Source organism: Notechis scutatus, chromosome 6 (assembly GCF_049901735.1).
Source record: "Notechis scutatus isolate UNSWTSFEM ecotype Mainland chromosome 6, rNotScu1.2, whole genome shotgun sequence".
Lineage (NCBI taxonomy): Eukaryota > Metazoa > Chordata > Lepidosauria > Squamata > Elapidae > Notechis > Notechis scutatus.
This window is the reverse complement of record NC_142014.1, coordinates 14,893,685-14,912,283: the sequence shown is the minus strand read 5'-3', so window position 1 is coordinate 14,912,283 and position 18,599 is coordinate 14,893,685. Positions and strand designations below refer to the sequence as shown.

The window sequence follows — 18,599 nt, the reverse complement described above, 5'->3', positions numbered from 1 at the left end:
CGAATTCCTGTTTGTGCTGTAACTAAGGAATGAGAAGTTCCATGAGGATCCAAGGCTATAGTTGTTGCACAGAACAATAAAACATGGAAGACTGATGGAAAGAGGCATTCATATTATAAGAAAAACTACATGGAAAGTGGAAAATTTATCTGGATTGAAACCAGGATTAGAGTCAGATTCACTGCAGAGCTTGGCCTTCAAGTCAAAGCATATTGATTCTTAGACTGCCAATATTATTATCCATCTAAGAATGGATAAGATAATTCTTATCTAAGAATAAGTCCAGTTTATTTCTTTGTTAAATTTATAACCCTCTTTTAATCATCAAAGGCTGAATACATTCATAAAAAGTAATCAGTCATTAGTTCCTTTCACATGCATAAAGCTGTGCCAAACCTGTGTTCCTATGATGTAGGTGAACTTTTGTGAGACTTTCAACCTGACCCAGTGAACTCTGAAAAGTAATCAATTCAGATCATACTACAGAGAAAATTCTGTCCATTTACTTGCCAGTATTTCCTCTAGATCTGCTGAATAAGGAGTTGCATTTTAGGGCAATCCAGCAGGACATTTTGGTGAGAATATACGACACTCTCAACAACAGGTGGGTCCCTGTTTTTCCCTCCACCCTCTCTGAAAATAAACTTTCATTTTTTTATGTTTATAATATGGCCTACAAAGAGAATACAAAAGTAAATAATAGGAAAATTGGGGGAGGGAACAGGGAAGTGGATAGTGGGTGAAAGTAAGGGGGAAAAACAAAAAAAGGCATTGACTTTTGACTCCTTTGGTGCAGTCAGGATTGTCAGAATAGAGTGGTGATGGAAATGTCCATTTTTATGTTCCACCAGCTGGGAACAAGGAAGAACTATCAATCAAGAAGATCCTTAGCAGCCAGGACAATAATGTGAGCATTCCTGGAAGAATTGGGAGGCGGGAATGGTAGCTTTGTTACTGTTGTGTGGAAATGTCTTTTATAAACCTATAGTATATAGTAGATCTGTGAGTCCTGATCAATTGAAGAACACGGGACTATACTAGAGACATATAGTTTAGAAGTTCGCCTAAAGACTTCAATTCATCTTTAAAGATATAATTTTCAGTAAATGATCATTGTTAAGACATAAAAGAGAATGGGATTATATTTAACAGAATATGTGCATGGAACCTCCAATATGGCTGGGGAAACATCCCAGATCAGGATAAATAAAAAACCAAAATAAAAAACAGATGACTTGCATGTGCAAATTTAAACACATGATTAATATAAGTGTACTTCTGGCCCATTTATTGGGTGTTTTAGATCAGGGGTCCCCAACCACCGGTCCGCGGACCGGTACCGGATCCAGCGGAACAAGTCCTACCGGGCCGCTGGTTGCTGGCGCCGCCATCTTTGATGAAAAGTGCTTCCGGTGAGCTTTTCCGGGTAGAAAGCTCACCGGAAGCACTTTTTCATCAAAAAGATGGCGGCGCCGCGCTCCGTGAGCTTTTCCGGGTAGAAAGCTCACCGGAAGCACTTTTTCATCAAAAAACATGGTGGCGCCCAGCTGATGCCGGTACCGGGCCGCGGCGCGCAGCTGATGCCGTGCCGGGCAGCGGCATAAAAAGGTTGGGGATCACTGTTTTAGATGATGTGAAAAATTGTTAGTCTACTGGGGCAGAATAAAGAGTGTATGCAGCACAATTTCAGCCAAAAAAGATCCCTGTTTTATCTGTGCAGAACTGAATAGAGATAAGGGTAGTGAAACAAATCAAATTTAAGAAATAAAAATTCTGCTTGCATTTTTGTATCTGGTGCAATTGGATCCATGACATGCAATGGTTTCCTCTTACATGGAAGACCATAGATTAGGACTCAGATATTTACCTTAAAGCTGTGGCAGATTTTACAGAAGTTAACAGTCTTATAATGACCTGGTCCCAAAATATTTAATTCTCATGAAAAACTTCCATACCAACCTTTTATTGTACAATTGCTCTATCTTACGGTAGTAACAGAATTATTCACATGCCCTACACATTAATTTTCCATTGATAACCCTACTGAATCATCTTCCCCTCTACTTTTTCTCTACTTTTCCACACTGAAAAAATCATTTCAAAGGAAAGGCAGAAAAACTGCCCAACAGCTTTTGTGTGGAAATATGAAGAACTGTTCATTTTTAAAGAGCCCATAGAGGCTATGTTAAGTGTGATGATGAAATCACTTAAATGCATGTGATTTGCTGACCAACTGAATAAGAGTACCATGATGGATTAGACTAGATGGATTAAAATATATGTTGTTTTTCCTCTGCTGTGACATGAGCAGAATATCAGCAGATAGCCAGAATCTGCAAAGACGAAGTCAAGATAGCAAAGGCTCAGAACGAACAAAGACTTGGAACAAAAGTCAAAGATAATAAAAAAAAAAGTTTCTTCCAACATATAAATAACAAGAAAAAAATCAAGGAAACAGTCGGTCCACTAAAGAGAGAAGACGGCAAGGAAGTAACAGGCAACAGAAAGAAAGCAGAACTGCTTAACTCATTCTTTGCATCGGTCTTCATGCAAAAAGAAACTATAGCTCAACCCACAAAAAACATAACTGTAAAAGACAGGCCAGAAATAAAAGTTAAAATAAGCAAAAAAAAAAAAAAATAGTAAGAGAACACCTGTCTGATCTTGATGAAAACAAATCACTGGGGCCTGATGGATTACATCCCAGAGTTTTAAAGGAGCTGGCAGAGGTCATCTCAGAACCACTGCACCATATCTTTCAAAAATCCTGGAGCACCAGGGAACTACCAGAGGACTGGAAAAGAGCTGATGTGGTTCCCATCTTCAAAAAAGGAAAAAAAAAAACAGACCCAGGAAACTATAGACCAATCAGCCTAACATCAATACCCGGGAAGATACTGGAAAAGATAATAAAAAAACAGATCTGCCAACATCTAGAAACAAGTAAAGTAATAACTAGCAGTCAGCATGGGTTTGTTAAGAACAGATCATGCCAAATCAATCTTATTTCATTCTTCAACACAGTGACTAAATAGTAGACCAGCAAAATATTATGTGGACATAATGTATATAGATTTCAGCAAAGCTTTCAACAAAGTAGACCACAACCTACTTCTTAGTAAGCTACAAAAAAGTGGAATAGATAGCACCACCATTAGATGGACTCGCAACTGGCTGGCAAACCGTACTCAACAAGTAGTCCTTAATGGGTCTAAGTCTACATGGAGGGAAGTAAGCAGTGGGGTGCCACAAGGTTCCGTCTTAGGCCCAATACTCTTCAATATCTTCATTAACGACTTAGATGAGGGAATAGAAGGGGAACTTACCAAATTTGCAGATGATACTAAGCTGGCAGGAATAGCTAACACCCAAGAAGATAGGCTCAAGATCCAGATGGATCTTGACAGACTAGAACACTGGGCCGTATCTAACAAAATGAAATTCAATGTAGAGAAAAGTAAAGTCCTACACTTAGGCAAGAAAAACCAAAAGTACACATATAGACTGGGTAAAACCAGGCTCAATAGCAGTAACTGTGAGAGGGATCTTGGAGTCTTAGTAGACAACCAGCTAAATATGAGCCAGCAGTGTGCAGCAGCAGCCAAAAAAGCCAATGCAATCCTAAATTGTATTAACAGAGGGATACAGTCAAGATCAAGGGAAGTACTAACACCACTCTATAAAGCCTTAGTAAGACCACACCTAGAGTATTGCATCCAGTTTTGTTCACCACATTATAAAAAAGATGTTAAGACTCTAGAAAAAGTACAGAGAAGAGCAACCAGGATGATTAGGGGACTGGAGGCTAAAACATACAATGAACGGTTGCAGGAACCGGGCTTGGCTAGTAAAGAGAAGGACCAGGGGAGATATGATAGCGGTCTTCCAATATTTGAGGCGCTGCCACAGGGAGAAAGGGGTCAAGCTATTTTCTGAAGCGCCTGTAGGCCAGACAAGGAATAATGGATGGAAACTGAACAAGGAGAGATTTAATCTGGAAATAAGGAGAAACTTTGTGACAGTGAGAACAATCAACCAATGGAACAGCTTTCCCTCGGAAGTTGTGGGAGCGCCATCACTTGAGACTTTCAAGAAGAGATTGGACTGCCATTTGTCAGAAATGGTGTAGAGTCTCCCGCTTGGGTGAGGGGTTGGACTAGATGACCTACAAGGTCCCTTCCAACTCTGATTATCTGTTTATCTGAGTTAGTGGGGCTGAGAATTTACTTTCTGTACTGACAAAAATACTAAAACTTACAATAACATGATTATCTCTATAATCTTACCATTATATCATGGATGTCATTTGAATTGTTTAAACTTTCTTCTTCATGCAATACTGTCTTGCTTTCTTAAAAAGAAAATACAAAAAGTTGAATAGGCTGCAGCAAAGCATATTGAAAATACATTATTGTCGTGAATTAAAAATTCTGTAAGATTCAAATAAGGTTAGCCTATAATAGAACCTTGAAGCAGTGGTGGGATTCAAAAAATTTTTCCTACCGGTTCTGTGGGCATGGCTTGGTGGGTGTGTCAGGGGAAGAATACTGTAAAATCTCCAGTCAGAGGTGATATTTGCTGGTTCTCTGAACTACTCAAAATTTCCACTACCGGTTCTCCAGAACTGGTCAAAACCTGCTGAATACCACCTGTGCCTTGAAGCATATGTTAAATGTTTTTAAGTTCTGAAAGCTATATCCCAACTATGAAAAGCCTTACTTCAGTATTATTTCCAAAAAATGCTATTAGAAGAATCAAGTCATGAGATAGAATAATCAGAATTTTGTTGCCCCTACCACACCAAGTCTTTTTTCTAGTGAAAAAGAATTTTTCAGATTCAGTTTTATATTGTAAACCAATGTCACTTACAGTCATTACTGTAAAAGGGGAAATGGATATTACATGCTTTAACATTGAGCAGAAGAGAACCAAATTTCCTAGATATTTGTAGCCCCCCAAAAAAGGCAGCAAAGAGATGGAGCAAATGTGCAACCCAGATGTTGCAAAATAGTGAAAATACTCTACTAATTAAGTAGGCTTCATTTAAAGAAAAATATAAAAGGTATTTCCACTATTTTGAATTCTGCTGCTGTGTAAATTGTTGCATATACTATGGACAACGAGAGTAACTACAGTAATAGAGATGTGTTAAATCATATACAATCAGACACATCATTAGAAGCTAAAATCAAAAGACTATATCTGATTTACTTTAGCCATGTTATGCATGTGTATTCGTTGAAGAAGGCAATGATACTAGGAATGTTTAGTGGACAAAGAATAAGGGGCAAGTGAAGAATATGCTGGGTTAATAACATCAAATATGATGCAAAGTTGAATGTGCAACAATTGAAAGAAGTTGTGCTTGATAGGATACCACGGAAAGCACTTGCCTATAAAGTCACCAAGAATCAAGACAGGACTAAATGGTTAAAAACAAACATTTCCACTAACAGCATACAAAGTGTGTTGTCCATAGGTTAAGTTGATCTTAACCAACCTTTTATTTTTCCAACAACTGCACTTATTGACAACATTCCCTGACTGGTACTTCTCCCTCTTCATCAATTAGAATAATTGTGAGCATTCTGTAACTTCACAGTAGGTAAGTTATCATCAAGGGATACTACTAAATAAGAAACTAGCAATTCTTGGCTTCTTAGAGCCAACAGAAGGAAATACATCTGAAAAAGTACATGGACATAATATAAATCTCAAATAATTCACATATCTATGACACCTATCTGCATTAAAATTTAGCAACCCCAAAAGTAGAGGAGAAAAACATATTTTTACAGGAAATTCAATCCAACTATTATGCATTTCTAAGCAAATAAAAAGCAAGGAAAAAAACATAATTAAAAGATCTGTTACCATTTTTAACACCGTTGTCACATTCTGCTTCATTCCCTTCATCTTTATGGTCCGGAATGTCAAATTTAAGAATATGCTTTCTTTCCACCCATCCTCTCTTTCTTAAACAAGAGCGAATTACTGGGTAAGGACCACAGATGGTAAAAATTCTCCTTTCCTGAAATCATAAAGGGGTTTCAGAGCCGATGTTAACATAAAGCAATAGTCAACAAAATGTCTGCAGTGGTGTGTTCTTCATCTCTGTATTTAGCTACTTTTTTAAAAGGTCTCTCAAAATAAACTGTGATGCACATTAAAAAACTATGAAGCTTTGATTGCAGTATCATGGCTGTCATCTTAATCCCTTTTACCATACTGTGTAGAATCACTGTATTGCTCTCAATGCTTCCAAGCAAATTAATGTTGCTTTCAATTGGCTGGAGGCTCCATTAGACTTGGGTAGCTTATCAAGCTAAATAGTAGGCCAGGACAAAAATTTAATTTGAGTAAGTTTTCCTCTTTTTTTAATTAAAATTGATTATGTAAAAATGTACATTTAATTAAAATTAAACCTAATAAATATACTCTCTGTGAGATGGTTAATAATTTACCCCAAGTCACACACACACAAAACCTTTTGGTAACAACTGTTGGACATCTCTGGATCTGCCTCCAAGGATGTTAGGCCACACATGACTCCAATCTAAACCACATCAACTTCCAGGTTGGGCGCCATCAACATCACCTTGTTATCAGTGTTGCTAGCTCTAGATGTCTGCAAGTATATTGTGCATTTTATGCCATTTTTGTGTGTGAAAATATGAACAGACATCTACAAAAGATGGACTACATGGCAGCCTCTCAAACAGGCGATAAGATATGAAAACGATGTGCTGATAGGTATCCTCTTCTTTTTCCGAGATGTCAGCACATGAAAAACTATCAGAATGAGGACTCTAAAAAGACTCAACCAAAAAATAGTTCTCAAACAAGGGGCCTTCTTGATTCTGAGACACAAAGGAATCCTCAAAACCAGAGATGGTCTCATGTGAAGTGGATGAGATCATGGTCCACAAAGGAGAAAGTATTAAGGGAAAGTGAGAAAGACGGTGTTGTGGTTCGCAGGCAGCCTGTGCAGACGGTAGCGGAAGAACAGGGACCAGTCCGGGGGTAGATGAGGACTCAGGTGAGGGTCCTGCATCCAATGCAGAGATGGGGCCAGGACCATCTGGGAGTGGAGTGCTGACTCCAGAGCCTCCAGAGTCTGGCAGCAGCAAGGCAGAGGAACCAGGGAAGCCTGTTCCGAGTGCGCGTGTGCACAGAGCTGCTAGAAGGCCAGAGCAGCTGAGACAAAAGGGGCAACTCAGGAGTAAGGCTGGGAGGTGACTGCCCCTCCCATAAGGACAGGCCAAGGAGAAGAAACCTTTGCAGGAAGCAAAGTTGTTCGTTCCGTTTGGATTAATCCTTGAAGCTCTGTGTGGACTTGGTACTCCGGTTGGTTTTTTATAGTTCATTTGGCACTTTTGTTGTTGGCAGCAATTCAAAGGAGAGAAAGGTGGGTGCTTATCTCGAGGGACTGTTTGGGACTCATTACAGGCTGGGAATGAACATAATTCCCAGCACTGAAATAAAACAAGAGTTATTTTAGCTAAGTGTGTGCTTAATTACAGTCTCGGAAGCCTTGGTCAGAACAAGCAAGCTGGTTTGGCTGATTGGTAATCATAAAGGTGGAGAGGAACTATAGTACAGGTATCCTTGACTTATGACCACAATTGAGCCCAAAATCTGGCTTCCCTATTGTCAAAAGTTCACACAAAGGGGATCATGTGACCTCGGGACACCGCAAACGTCATAAATATGAGTCAGTTCCCAAGCATCTGAATTTCGATCACATGACCATGGGGATGTTACAATGGTCCTAAGTGTGAAAAGTGGTCATAAATCACTTTTTTTCAGTGTCATTGTAACTTTGAATAGTCACTAAATGAACTGTTGTAAGTCGAGGACTACCTGTACTTGAGAATCATCACAGAAAATAAGGTATTCTATGTGCTGAGTGGGAAGGACTCTGGTTCTTACACCACAAATGGAGAAGAAATCATGCTGTGTTGAAGAAAAGAAAATAATAATAGATACTGTACTATGAATTAACTATAAATAGGAATGGGGACTCTGTGGACTTCTAAGCTGCTAAAGTGGAGTTCCCAGCAACCCAAGACTAATGGCCAGTGAGGAATATTTTATAGTTCAGCAGTACCTGAAAGAAGAGTCAGAGATTCCCTCGCCTGACCTACATGCAACTTTCACAGATAATAATCTGGAAACAAACTTGAGTTTTTCTGTATTGTGGCAGAGGGCACAATGATACTTTTGTTGTCACCAATTCATTATGACAGTATACTCCTTTGCTACACACAGAAGAATCTCAGATGGACAAGGAAGAATCCAATTCTGACTTGGAAGTCTACAGCTGAGTTCCTGGCCAAGGAGAGCTACATGCTCCTATAGGAGAATTGACATACTGACATGATTTCCTAATGGTATCATTCGATACTTAGGACATTTAGATCTTTTCAAACCTACTTCGGAGGCCATGACCTTAGCAAAGTATTGAAGGGAGTCGCTGAAGAATGAGACCTCAAAGCCAAACTACACTGGCTCATCAAGGTACCACCTCACATAATGGCCGTTCGCTGGCAGTTTGCAGAAAGCAAACTTGAAGAATTTTGAACAACAGTTGTATCAAACCATCCTACAATAGATGTACAGATATTATTTTTCTCCCATGGTCATCTCTGAGTTAATTAGGTCTTGCAGAATTTTGACATTTCTGAAAACTTGGGAAAATGCATGGAAAAATTCCTTTTCGAATCACTTTAAAGTCACTGAAAATTAATATATTGGCATGATCCCAGCTTTTAAAAACCTTTTAGAAGAATGAAAAATATAGACATTAAACAGAGGGCGAAGAATTTTGCAGCCAACCCTGTTCTCACTTTTATGTCTATTTGTTCAATGCAATTTTTTTTTCCTTATGTTTGTGGAATATTTTTAAATGGTTTCATTCCAAAAATTAGATAGACATGCTACAATACAAATATTATTTCAAAAATATTGCTATTAAATATACCCTGATGGCTTTATCTGCTAAAAATCTTGCAAGCTTATATTTGTCTATTTTGGGAGGAGGAGGAGCAGGAAATTCTTCCACTGATCTCGGTGTGAGCTCTAAAAATATAAAGAAAAAAAACCTATGTTATAAAAATGGTTAAAGAAAAGCAGAACAATGTAGAATTAGAACTGCATTTTTTAAAAAATGAGGTTTTTTAGTAATAACCAGGCTAGAAAGCAAGAGACCATGAATTAGCCATGAAAGCCAACTGGATGACTTTGGCACATCTCACCTCGCATGGTTGTTGTTGTAGCAAAAATAGGAGGAGAAATGTATATTGGATATGTTTGCTAATTTGAGTTATTTGTAAAAAATAATAAAGGTATTCCTGCATATTCAATAGATTTCTCTTGACATTAACAAATATTTTATTTCTGAAAACTAGTGATCAATTTCCCTATGAGTCATGAACCTCTGAAGAAGAACAATTGAAATATTTGACCACTGGTGAGGGAACTAACTGGCCAATATTAACTGACAATCCTCTTGGCAATTTGTGCAAGAATATTATATATGTATGCTAGTACTACTTACAGTAAGCTTGGATTAAAGCCTATGCATAGGCTACATATTGGGGGGAAATGAAGATTAATTATGTAAACAAAATAAAGCAGATTATGTACAGATGTGGCCTTTCGTAGCGTCTACAGCTAGTAATTCAGATTAAGTTCAGCACTAAGAACCCCCGGCCGGACTACTCTTTGGTGGTCACTCCTGACAGTGGACAAATCTGAAAGCAGTTATGCCTCAGTCTGGCAAGCCATCTAAAATTTCCCACAGTGACTTGACAGAGTAACATATTGGGGAATTGTGAGAAATTAAAACAGTGACTTCACAGTCAAAGCTTCCTGATGCCAGGGGCCGCAGTGCATCAACACCGATAATTTTTGCCACAGGCCAGATTTTGCCCAAAGGAAGAAAAGAAAAACAAGTTATCATTGAAGTAGTCTCTCTATTTACACATTTGATGTAGACAAGGGGAATTCTTAGAGTCCACAAGTCTTAAAGTTGCCAAAGATGGACACCCTTTGTCCATACTAAATTTAGCCTAATTTAGCATAATTACCCAAATTCATAGAAATTACCATTTCGACCGTTAGATAAGCTTCCATGAAATGTACAAACTCTGTTATGCTCTTCGTCTTCCACATTTTCCAGTGGGATTAGCAAAAAAGTAACTTTTTAAAGATTTTTTTATTTATTCTGCCTTTATTAATTTTATAGGCAGCAAACATACATTCAGTACGGAATGAAGCTCTGGTGCCTATTTCTTTTCTTGGAATGTTGCCATGGGAGATTATTATTACATAATGAGGGACGTTCCATCTGAGAAGAGCTGAGAATCAGAAATGGTGTACAGAGCTTCTTTCGGAAAATGGAGTGAAAGGAGGCTATGATTCTAAATTAATCTTATATATGGGAGGAAATTTTCCCACCTCTTTTCCCATGCATTCAAGGCCATCATGCTGACAGGACTGGCAATGGCAATTGGGTTTGGCAATTCCATTGCTAAGTGACATGATTGTTAAGTGAAACGTCATGTGACCACACCTGACTTACAACTTCAGTTCCGCTGGGGTCATTAAGGGAGGTGTCATGTCATTGTGACTTGTGACTTATTGGCCGCTTCCCCATTGACTTTGTCGGAAGCCAGTTGTGACACTCACATAACTGCGGGACACTTAACTGTTGCAAATTGCACTGGTTGCCGAGTGCCCAAATCATGATCACAAGATCAGTATGACTGCCGTAATTATGAGGACCAGCTGTGAACTTACTTTTCAGCACTACTGTAAGTTTGACTAGTCACTAAACAGGGCAGTTGTTAATTCAGGGCTACTCGTAATGGGTCGTAGCAAAGGCAGATGATCAAATTTCTTTCAGGGATATTTTACTCTTTGGATACTTGGTTTCTGACCACAGATGGACAAGTCTTCATAGATCATACAAAAAGATAGCAACTTTTAATTTTCAAACTTCCTAATCTAGAGTCAGATTTTTTTGGCTAATGATTCCTACCTCCAGAGAACCTAGAGAAACTAGAACTAGAGGATGCAAAAGCCATGATGTTTCTCCTTCCCCTTATTGGCAACTCTGTGATTTTTAACCTTAGTTTTCCAATTGTACAGACCTCAGGCCTAATCTGAATGTTTTGTCAGAGTGGGAGTTGTGGTTGTGAGGTGCCAGATGGACCCAGTGGCTTCTTTGATCCCCGTGCCCAACCACTTGTCACACCTCAGTTACAGACTCTCTTGTGTTGAAATATTTTTTTATCCAATTTTTCTTTCTTTCTTTCTTTCTTTCTTTCTTTATTTATTTATTTATTTATTTATTTATTTATTTATTTATTTATTTATAATTATAAGAATACAACACAATACAGCCATTCTGGCATTACAATTGTTATACATACATAAATACTACTTAACCATTTACAATAATCTTGTTTGACACATTATTTACTATTTATTCTGTTCATTCTAACTACTTATGTTCCGATCTTGCCTTATTCTATGCAATCACTGATAAAATTTATTCCACGCTTCATAGTACTCAGATTCCCCCTTGTTTTTTTTACTGTTGAAGTATTTTGACGTAGAAATGAACTAGTATTTTGTAGTAAGACAGGAAAAGAAATCTGATCTATGTTACACCCTCTGAAGTTGGAATCCTATGATGGAATCCTATCATAGGAACTCAGTCTGGGGTATTCAATCTTTTAGGGTGGGTGGACACATTTGGAATGCTGGTAAGAAGCTAGGCGCATTCTCATAAAGGATTATGAGGGGAGGTAACTTATAACTGCCATGGGAACAGAGCCAGCTGGAAAGCATGTATTTAACAGAATGCTACCCCTCCTCCACCCTCTTCCACAGGACATTTTCTACTATCCATGCTTTAACTTACAGTATCCTCTTTCTGGATATGGGTATACTTCCAAAATGTGCATTAAGATGCAGCTCACCATACTTTAAAAAAAAAAAATAAAGTTTTTGCACGATTCAGGATCTATAGTTATTCCTGGAATAAATGAAGATGCTGCCAGAAAGCCTAAATATGGCAGCTTCTCATTCTTTTAATTATTATTTTTTTAAAATACAAAATGGAACCAGAGGCTGACCTGTCAAAATAATGGTACTGCAGCCAATTTGGTATAGCAGTTAAGGCAAGAAATGAGGAAACTCTGGGTTCTAGTCCCATCTTAAGCACAAAGCCAGATGGGTGGCTTTGGGCCAATCAGACTTTCTCAGGCCTAGGAAGAAAAGAACAGGGGATAGTCTATCAGACACCAGGAGTCAAACTGACGTGAAGACAAAATACACATAGTGCAACTGAAGGCTCTTCTTTTTGCTCCTTTGACCAGATACAATTGCTCTAATTTTATTATACTATATATTCCTGATCAAAATGCATTGTGTATGTTAATCAGCTCACATGAAATATTTCACAATATTTTTTTTAAAAATGAATGCTTAATATCCCAGTACTTAGATACTGGACACATACCCGGGAACATCCCATGGTGGCAAGAAACTACAGGAAGGCAATTGTTCAAAGCAATATTCAGATTTCTTTCAGTTGAGAGTTCAGATTCTGTTAAACCTGATAGAAAATAAGCAAAACTTGTCAGATGAAGCATGATGGGAAAAAAAAACTAGAGTTGGCGTGAATTTTTACATATGCAGAATTAAACAAACTAACAGGCAAACCTGCACTAAATGCTTAAATTAGAGACAAATTGGCATCTTGCCTACAGGGCCAAAGGCCTATAAACGTTCAATACATTATGGTTTGTTGTACAATCAGCCAGATGTTTAGACTGGATTTTCCATTTGTAGCCACCTATTGATTCCTTCCCAAGGACATGGAATAGGCAAATGGCATTGTTTGATGGTGTTAAAGGTATTGTCACAGGATGTAAGCTGTTCCAAGTGAAGCTGCCTTTTGCAAATGACTGGTGGTGGTTTTGTCAATGCCGATGGTGTTCAAGTGGCACTTCAGTTGTTTTGGGATTGCATCAAAGGCACCTATTACTATTAGTAGTATCTTTGCTTTCTTTTGCCACAGCCATTCTATTTCTGCTAGCAGGTCTTTGTATTCTGTGATTTTCTTCAGTTCTTTCTCTTCCATTCTGTTATCTCTAGGTATTGCCACATCTACTATCCAGACGTTTTTGTCCTTCATATGGACAATTATTAAGTCTGGGGTGTTATGTGGCAGGTGTCTGTCTGTGTGGATTCTAAAGTCTCAGAGCATTTGGAGAAATAAATAGCAGCTCATCCTAGGAAGATCCAAACTGAGACTAAGGTGAAATCTCCTGACAGTGAGAACAATTAGTCAATGGAACGGCTTGTTTCCCAGAGTCTTGGGCGCTCCATCACTGGTGGGTTTTAAGATTGGACAACTATTTGTACAGGATAGAATAAGGACTCCTGCCCTGGCCAGAGGGCTAGACTAGAAGACCTCCAAGGTCCCTCCCAGCCCTATGATTCTATGATACTGTATACTACATAATTAAGGATGATACTGTATACTACTTAATTAAGGATTCTGATAAACTTACTTTAAAGTAGAAAGTAGGTTGGCGTTTAATTTCACTTAGGAGTTTATGTCTTCAACTGTATTTAACTTGATTATGTGCCATCAAGATGGTATGAACTCTTACTCACCATATCCAGGTGGATCTGTTCCCAACCTGGTCCTTCAGGTCTTCCAACAATGTACATATTGCTGTTATAATTGAGTCAATCCACACTGATGCTCATCACCCCCTTGTTTCCTGTTATTTTTTCTTGGATTAGAGGACATCCAAGGTTTCTCTCTGCCTAATAGTCTTTGATTCCCAGCATTATAGACTTCTCCAGCTCTTCACATAGTATGTCTAAAATATAATACTCTGAATCTGGTTATTTACGCCTTGAATAAGAACTCTGGGTTGATTTGTTGATTTGATCCATTTGTTTGTTTGCTTGGTTATCAGTTGTTTTTTCTTAGGAGTCTTCTCCAACATCAACGTTTAAAAGTTCATTCTATTCTGATACCCTACTTTCTGCCTTGCTTCTTCGAAGTCCATTAACCAAGTTTAACTCTGGGTATAGCTTAAAGCAGTTGAACTCATGGTTATTAAAATACCAATAGTAAAAGGAGTCAGAAATAGGATCCATGGGATTCATTGATTCCTGATTAATCTTACTGAAGCAGTGCAACAAAAGTATTTCACCACAGCAGGTGAGTAATAAATATATTAATTAGGATTCTTTCTTATTGGTTGGTTCTCTTGCTACAAAAACATGCCATTTAGAGAATGATTAAGGTATCAGGCTAGAAACCCGGAGAACATGCATTTAGGTTCTGCCTTCGGCATAAAGTCAGCAGGGATCTTTGGGCAAGTCACTCAGACCTAGGACTTCCAAAATCTTGCCAACAAAGCTGCCAGGAAGTGTCCAGGCAGTCACCAGAAACCAAAACTGACTTGAAGGCATGAACAAAAATTTGTTGAACTGCTTAGTGATATGGAAATACAATCTTATGTATACATCAGAATATTCTGACAAAAGAGCATTCAATATCTTAATGCTTTGCCAACTGTATTTTTGAAGGATGGAAATGCGGGATACAAGTATCTCCCCATCCCCTTAGAGGAATTTTAATTTTTTCATCTCCTCTTGCAATCAATGGGATGATTTTATTTAGATTGGAGAAACAGCTAACCTATTTTTTCCACTGACCAAATTCCTTCATTTCCTGCTATCTAACACCCAATACAATATTTTTCTGATCTTGGGAAGTTTTACCTGCACTAAATGACACAGACATGGAGACAGATCAGTTATTTCTCACTGAAGTTAAAACCAGATTTCTGACTTTGAGTGTGGAATTGAAGGGGATGATCTTTTAAGGATCATGTCCAGTCATCTCCATGTTGCTTTTAATGTTCCCTTTCCCACAACCCCAGTAAACAAACAAACAAACCCAATACTGTAATTTGTAAACACTAACTATTTTCCCCTTCATGTTTTGTTTCTTCGCTTTTAGATTTTCTTTCTACATGAAGCCGGTTCATCCTGTCATTGTTGCTTCACTCTTTTGTCACAGTCCTGCCAATGGAGAAATATTACAACCTTAATTCTACAGTATATTTCTACCAAAAGGTATAAGCAGCAGTTATTCAAGAAAATGAAATATAAAAATATTTCTTTTTTAAGTATGGCTAAATTTTTCCTTAGCTTTCCTGTCAACTACCAAATGTATGGTTTTAACTGTGACATTCTAAACATATGGTTTTCATCAAATATACTTTACTTGTAGTCCTTAAACCAGTCTGTCATGGTTGTCAAAGAGGCAAACTTTTCTAGTTTACTTCCAGACAAAATGTATCATCACTACATATTATCACTGGAAACAAATGGAAATTCTGTTTATGCTTACCCACACTATTTATGTGAATTGAATAAAAAAACCCAAAGTGTAATTTGTTGTTTGGGAACGCCTGAGCTCCTAAATCATTTTTACAAGGTTCTGATGCATATACTAGGAATATGTAGTCAACCACCTGCCAGGTTTCCAAGTGACGAAATCCATTTAAAAAGAAAAGAACAAAGTCCCTCTTCCAAGACAATTTCTTTTATTTAGGAAAGCATCAAATTGGCAAAGTCCATGGTAATTCCAGATTTGACACAGCCCGGAATTACCCCCCAATATTAAAAGTTAGAAACAACCCCCCAAAGTCACATTCTCCAATAGAAAGTAATTCAACGTTACTTGATGTCATAAATTTCCACCTCTAGGGGCCTAAGCACGGACAGCTCATTTTCCCACGGGAAGAAAAATTACCTAGCCAAAACAACTCTATCTCCACTCCTCCCCTCTTAGGAATGTGGCAAGCCCAAAACTCTTCCCCCCATGACTGCCACAGAGAAAGAAAAAGAATATATACTAAGCCTAACTAAAATGGCTACACATGTCAATTTCGGGCTTGACACCACCCTCCTTTTCCATTTCATCATCTTCCTTTGATTATCAAGTACTTACTCTGCTTTCAAAAGGGCCACTAGATTGGCATTCTGGCTATTCGCTTTCAGTTTTGTCTTACCCTCCTGGAAACAGCAGAACTCCTCTACTTGATGACACTTGAGATTTCTCCTTTAACCCTCCCCTTACAAAGTGTTGCATTGCTCCTTACCTAACTACCATTGTGACCTTTGTAGGCAGGCAACCTTGTGCATTGTGGGTAGGGGATTTGTACATCAAGCAAACATATTTGTGAAAGGGGTAAACTCTGGATTGTGTTATTTATTTTAGCTATTAAGATCAGTTTCGGTGGCAATCAAGGCATTTAGCTAGACAGTTTTGTATTAAGAACCCTGGCCAAAGAATAGCAATTACATAAGGATACCAAAGTATGAATCAGCTCAACTTCAAACACATGTTGCTTACTGTCCACATTGCACACATCTAAACATTTTTCATCATATCATCAGCCTTGGCTTGACTCCTTTGTAAGTCCATAGCAATACTCTAAGATTGTTTTTGAAACACTGCAAGTATCAAATGTTACACATTAGATAATTTTTTTTATCAATGTCCTGTTAAGGAACTGTGATTTTGTTACAGAAGCTTTCAAGTTACAGTTATCATTGTAACTGGAGTTGTATTATTTATGTTAATTATTAAACTTGTCTTCTGCAGCAGAATTTCTAAGAAACCTTCATTCTTCTTTTAAAGTTTTAATTCAGCATTAGAGATGAATTCATTAGCACGTAGAAATATTTTTGGAATATTTGATACAAAAAAAGAGTAAAATGTCTACACTTGGTTCTTTCATTTCCTGTAAGAGATTTATGATAGAACATAAAATAAAAAAGATAAGGTAAACCAGAACATGTTTTGATTTAGTTTATTGTTTTGTTAGTATACATTCAGGTTTTCATTATCAAATTCATGCACAGTACTAAATATTTAAGAGGTCTATGACCATATTTAAGAATATCCTCGTCTAAGTTTACTCATGACTGATAAACATCAAAAATTTAAATATATTGATTTACACTTTGCACAGTATATATTATTCAATCATATTCTTCTGAGCTCCACACCAAGTTTGATACTACAGATGCTTTTGGCATTTTTTTTCTTTTGAACATATACAGTACATAAAACCTAGCAGCAAGCTGCAATATGAACACTTGAACCCATTGTTACTACTATTTTTGCTACTGTTTAGAAAAATCAGATAGACACAGCATCTTCTGTAATTTTTAATGATTACAAAATAAAAAGTCCATCAGGAACCATTACTCTTTTTGCATAATATAATTAACTGAAATTCTATACTTTCCAGTTCATTTCTGTGCACAGTTTAGAGTTCTCATTATTATCAGAAAGGTCTTCAGTGATTTGAAAGTATAATATAAAGAAGGGCCACCTTTGCCAATTGACACTTTTAATCTTCTAAGGTCTTATCTCACATTACTTATCACTGGAGTATGGATGACTGAGATCCAGGAATTTATCTTTTTCAAAAGTGACTTCTAAGCCATGAAAGAAACTAGAGCGTACATTTGGTTGACACATTCCTTTATCTCTTTCTTGGACATAATCCATTTTTTAAATGTTCTTGAACTCTTTCCTATTCAATTGCTGTTCAATTATAATTTAATGACACTAATGTCATATTCTCTTCTTCTGATATACATAATTATTTTTAAGCATTTTTAAAGCTCCCATCAGAAGAATCTAAAGCTTAAGAGTCAAAGTTAAATGATTTTATTTAGTAAAATATTTCTTTGCAGAGTTACTTTAAATAAATTACTATAATACACTGTCCAAACCACTCAGGAGGGTCAGATATTTTCCAGCTATCAACATTAGCTTTTTTGCCACATTTGTAACAGCCAGCTACCATACTTTAGTACCATTTACTGAACTACTGTAAGACCATCATATCAAAAATAGGATTTGGTACAGAAATGGATAATTAAGGTTAAAAACTCTGAACACTGAAGCTGTTTCAGTTTTAAGCCCCTCATAAAATTGTGTAATACAAAATGAACAGGCTGGGAAAGAAGAAACTACTTACTACTTTAGAAACTATAAAAAGGAAATGGCTCATCTAAAAATATGGCTACATCTCCACAGTCCCAATTCCCATTGACAATTGTGGCTGCAATTTTTAAATCAAGGTTGTTGGCTAAAGTAGAATCAAGTCATATTTCAAAATTGTCACTGTTTTAAAAAATCCTGGTTTCTTTTAGCTGATTCTGCCTTACATTCTTCAGCATTTATCAAAATAGTAGATTGAACCCAAAAGTAAATCAAAAACATACGTCTTCTTTTACTCATCACACTAAGCTGCAGTCAATAACCACATGACTTCTGGATTTCTGCCCTAACCCAACATGATTATTCATTTTCTTTTTAATAGATCACGCTATGTCAAAACCACACTATGGTTCTGTATAATCTATGAATGCAGGATTATGTATTCCTGTGATCAGATCTGCAAGTGACATCAGAAATTGTGACACCTCTGTGATTTTACTTAAAGCAACATCAATCCAATACTAGAACCGAC

At 37.3% G+C, this 18,599-nt stretch overlaps 1 protein-coding gene across 1 annotated transcript in view; it reads right to left on the bottom strand.

Moving 5' to 3' along the window:
* Nucleotides 1-13,752, bottom strand: part of TTLL8 (tubulin tyrosine ligase like 8) — a 35,545-nt gene extending 21,793 nt beyond the window's left edge. The window contains exons 1-5 of the mRNA XM_087969058.1: nucleotides 13,692-13,752; nucleotides 12,533-12,628; nucleotides 8,984-9,081; nucleotides 5,887-6,031; nucleotides 4,287-4,351 (exon numbers count right to left, since the gene is read on the bottom strand). Of these exons, the coding sequence (XP_087825184.1) occupies nucleotides 4,287-4,351; nucleotides 5,887-6,031; nucleotides 8,984-9,081; nucleotides 12,533-12,628; nucleotides 13,692-13,752 (465 nt within the window). The remainder of the gene's footprint in view (nucleotides 1-4,286; nucleotides 4,352-5,886; nucleotides 6,032-8,983; nucleotides 9,082-12,532; nucleotides 12,629-13,691) is intronic.
* Between the last annotated feature and the right edge of the window lie 4,847 nt (nucleotides 13,753-18,599).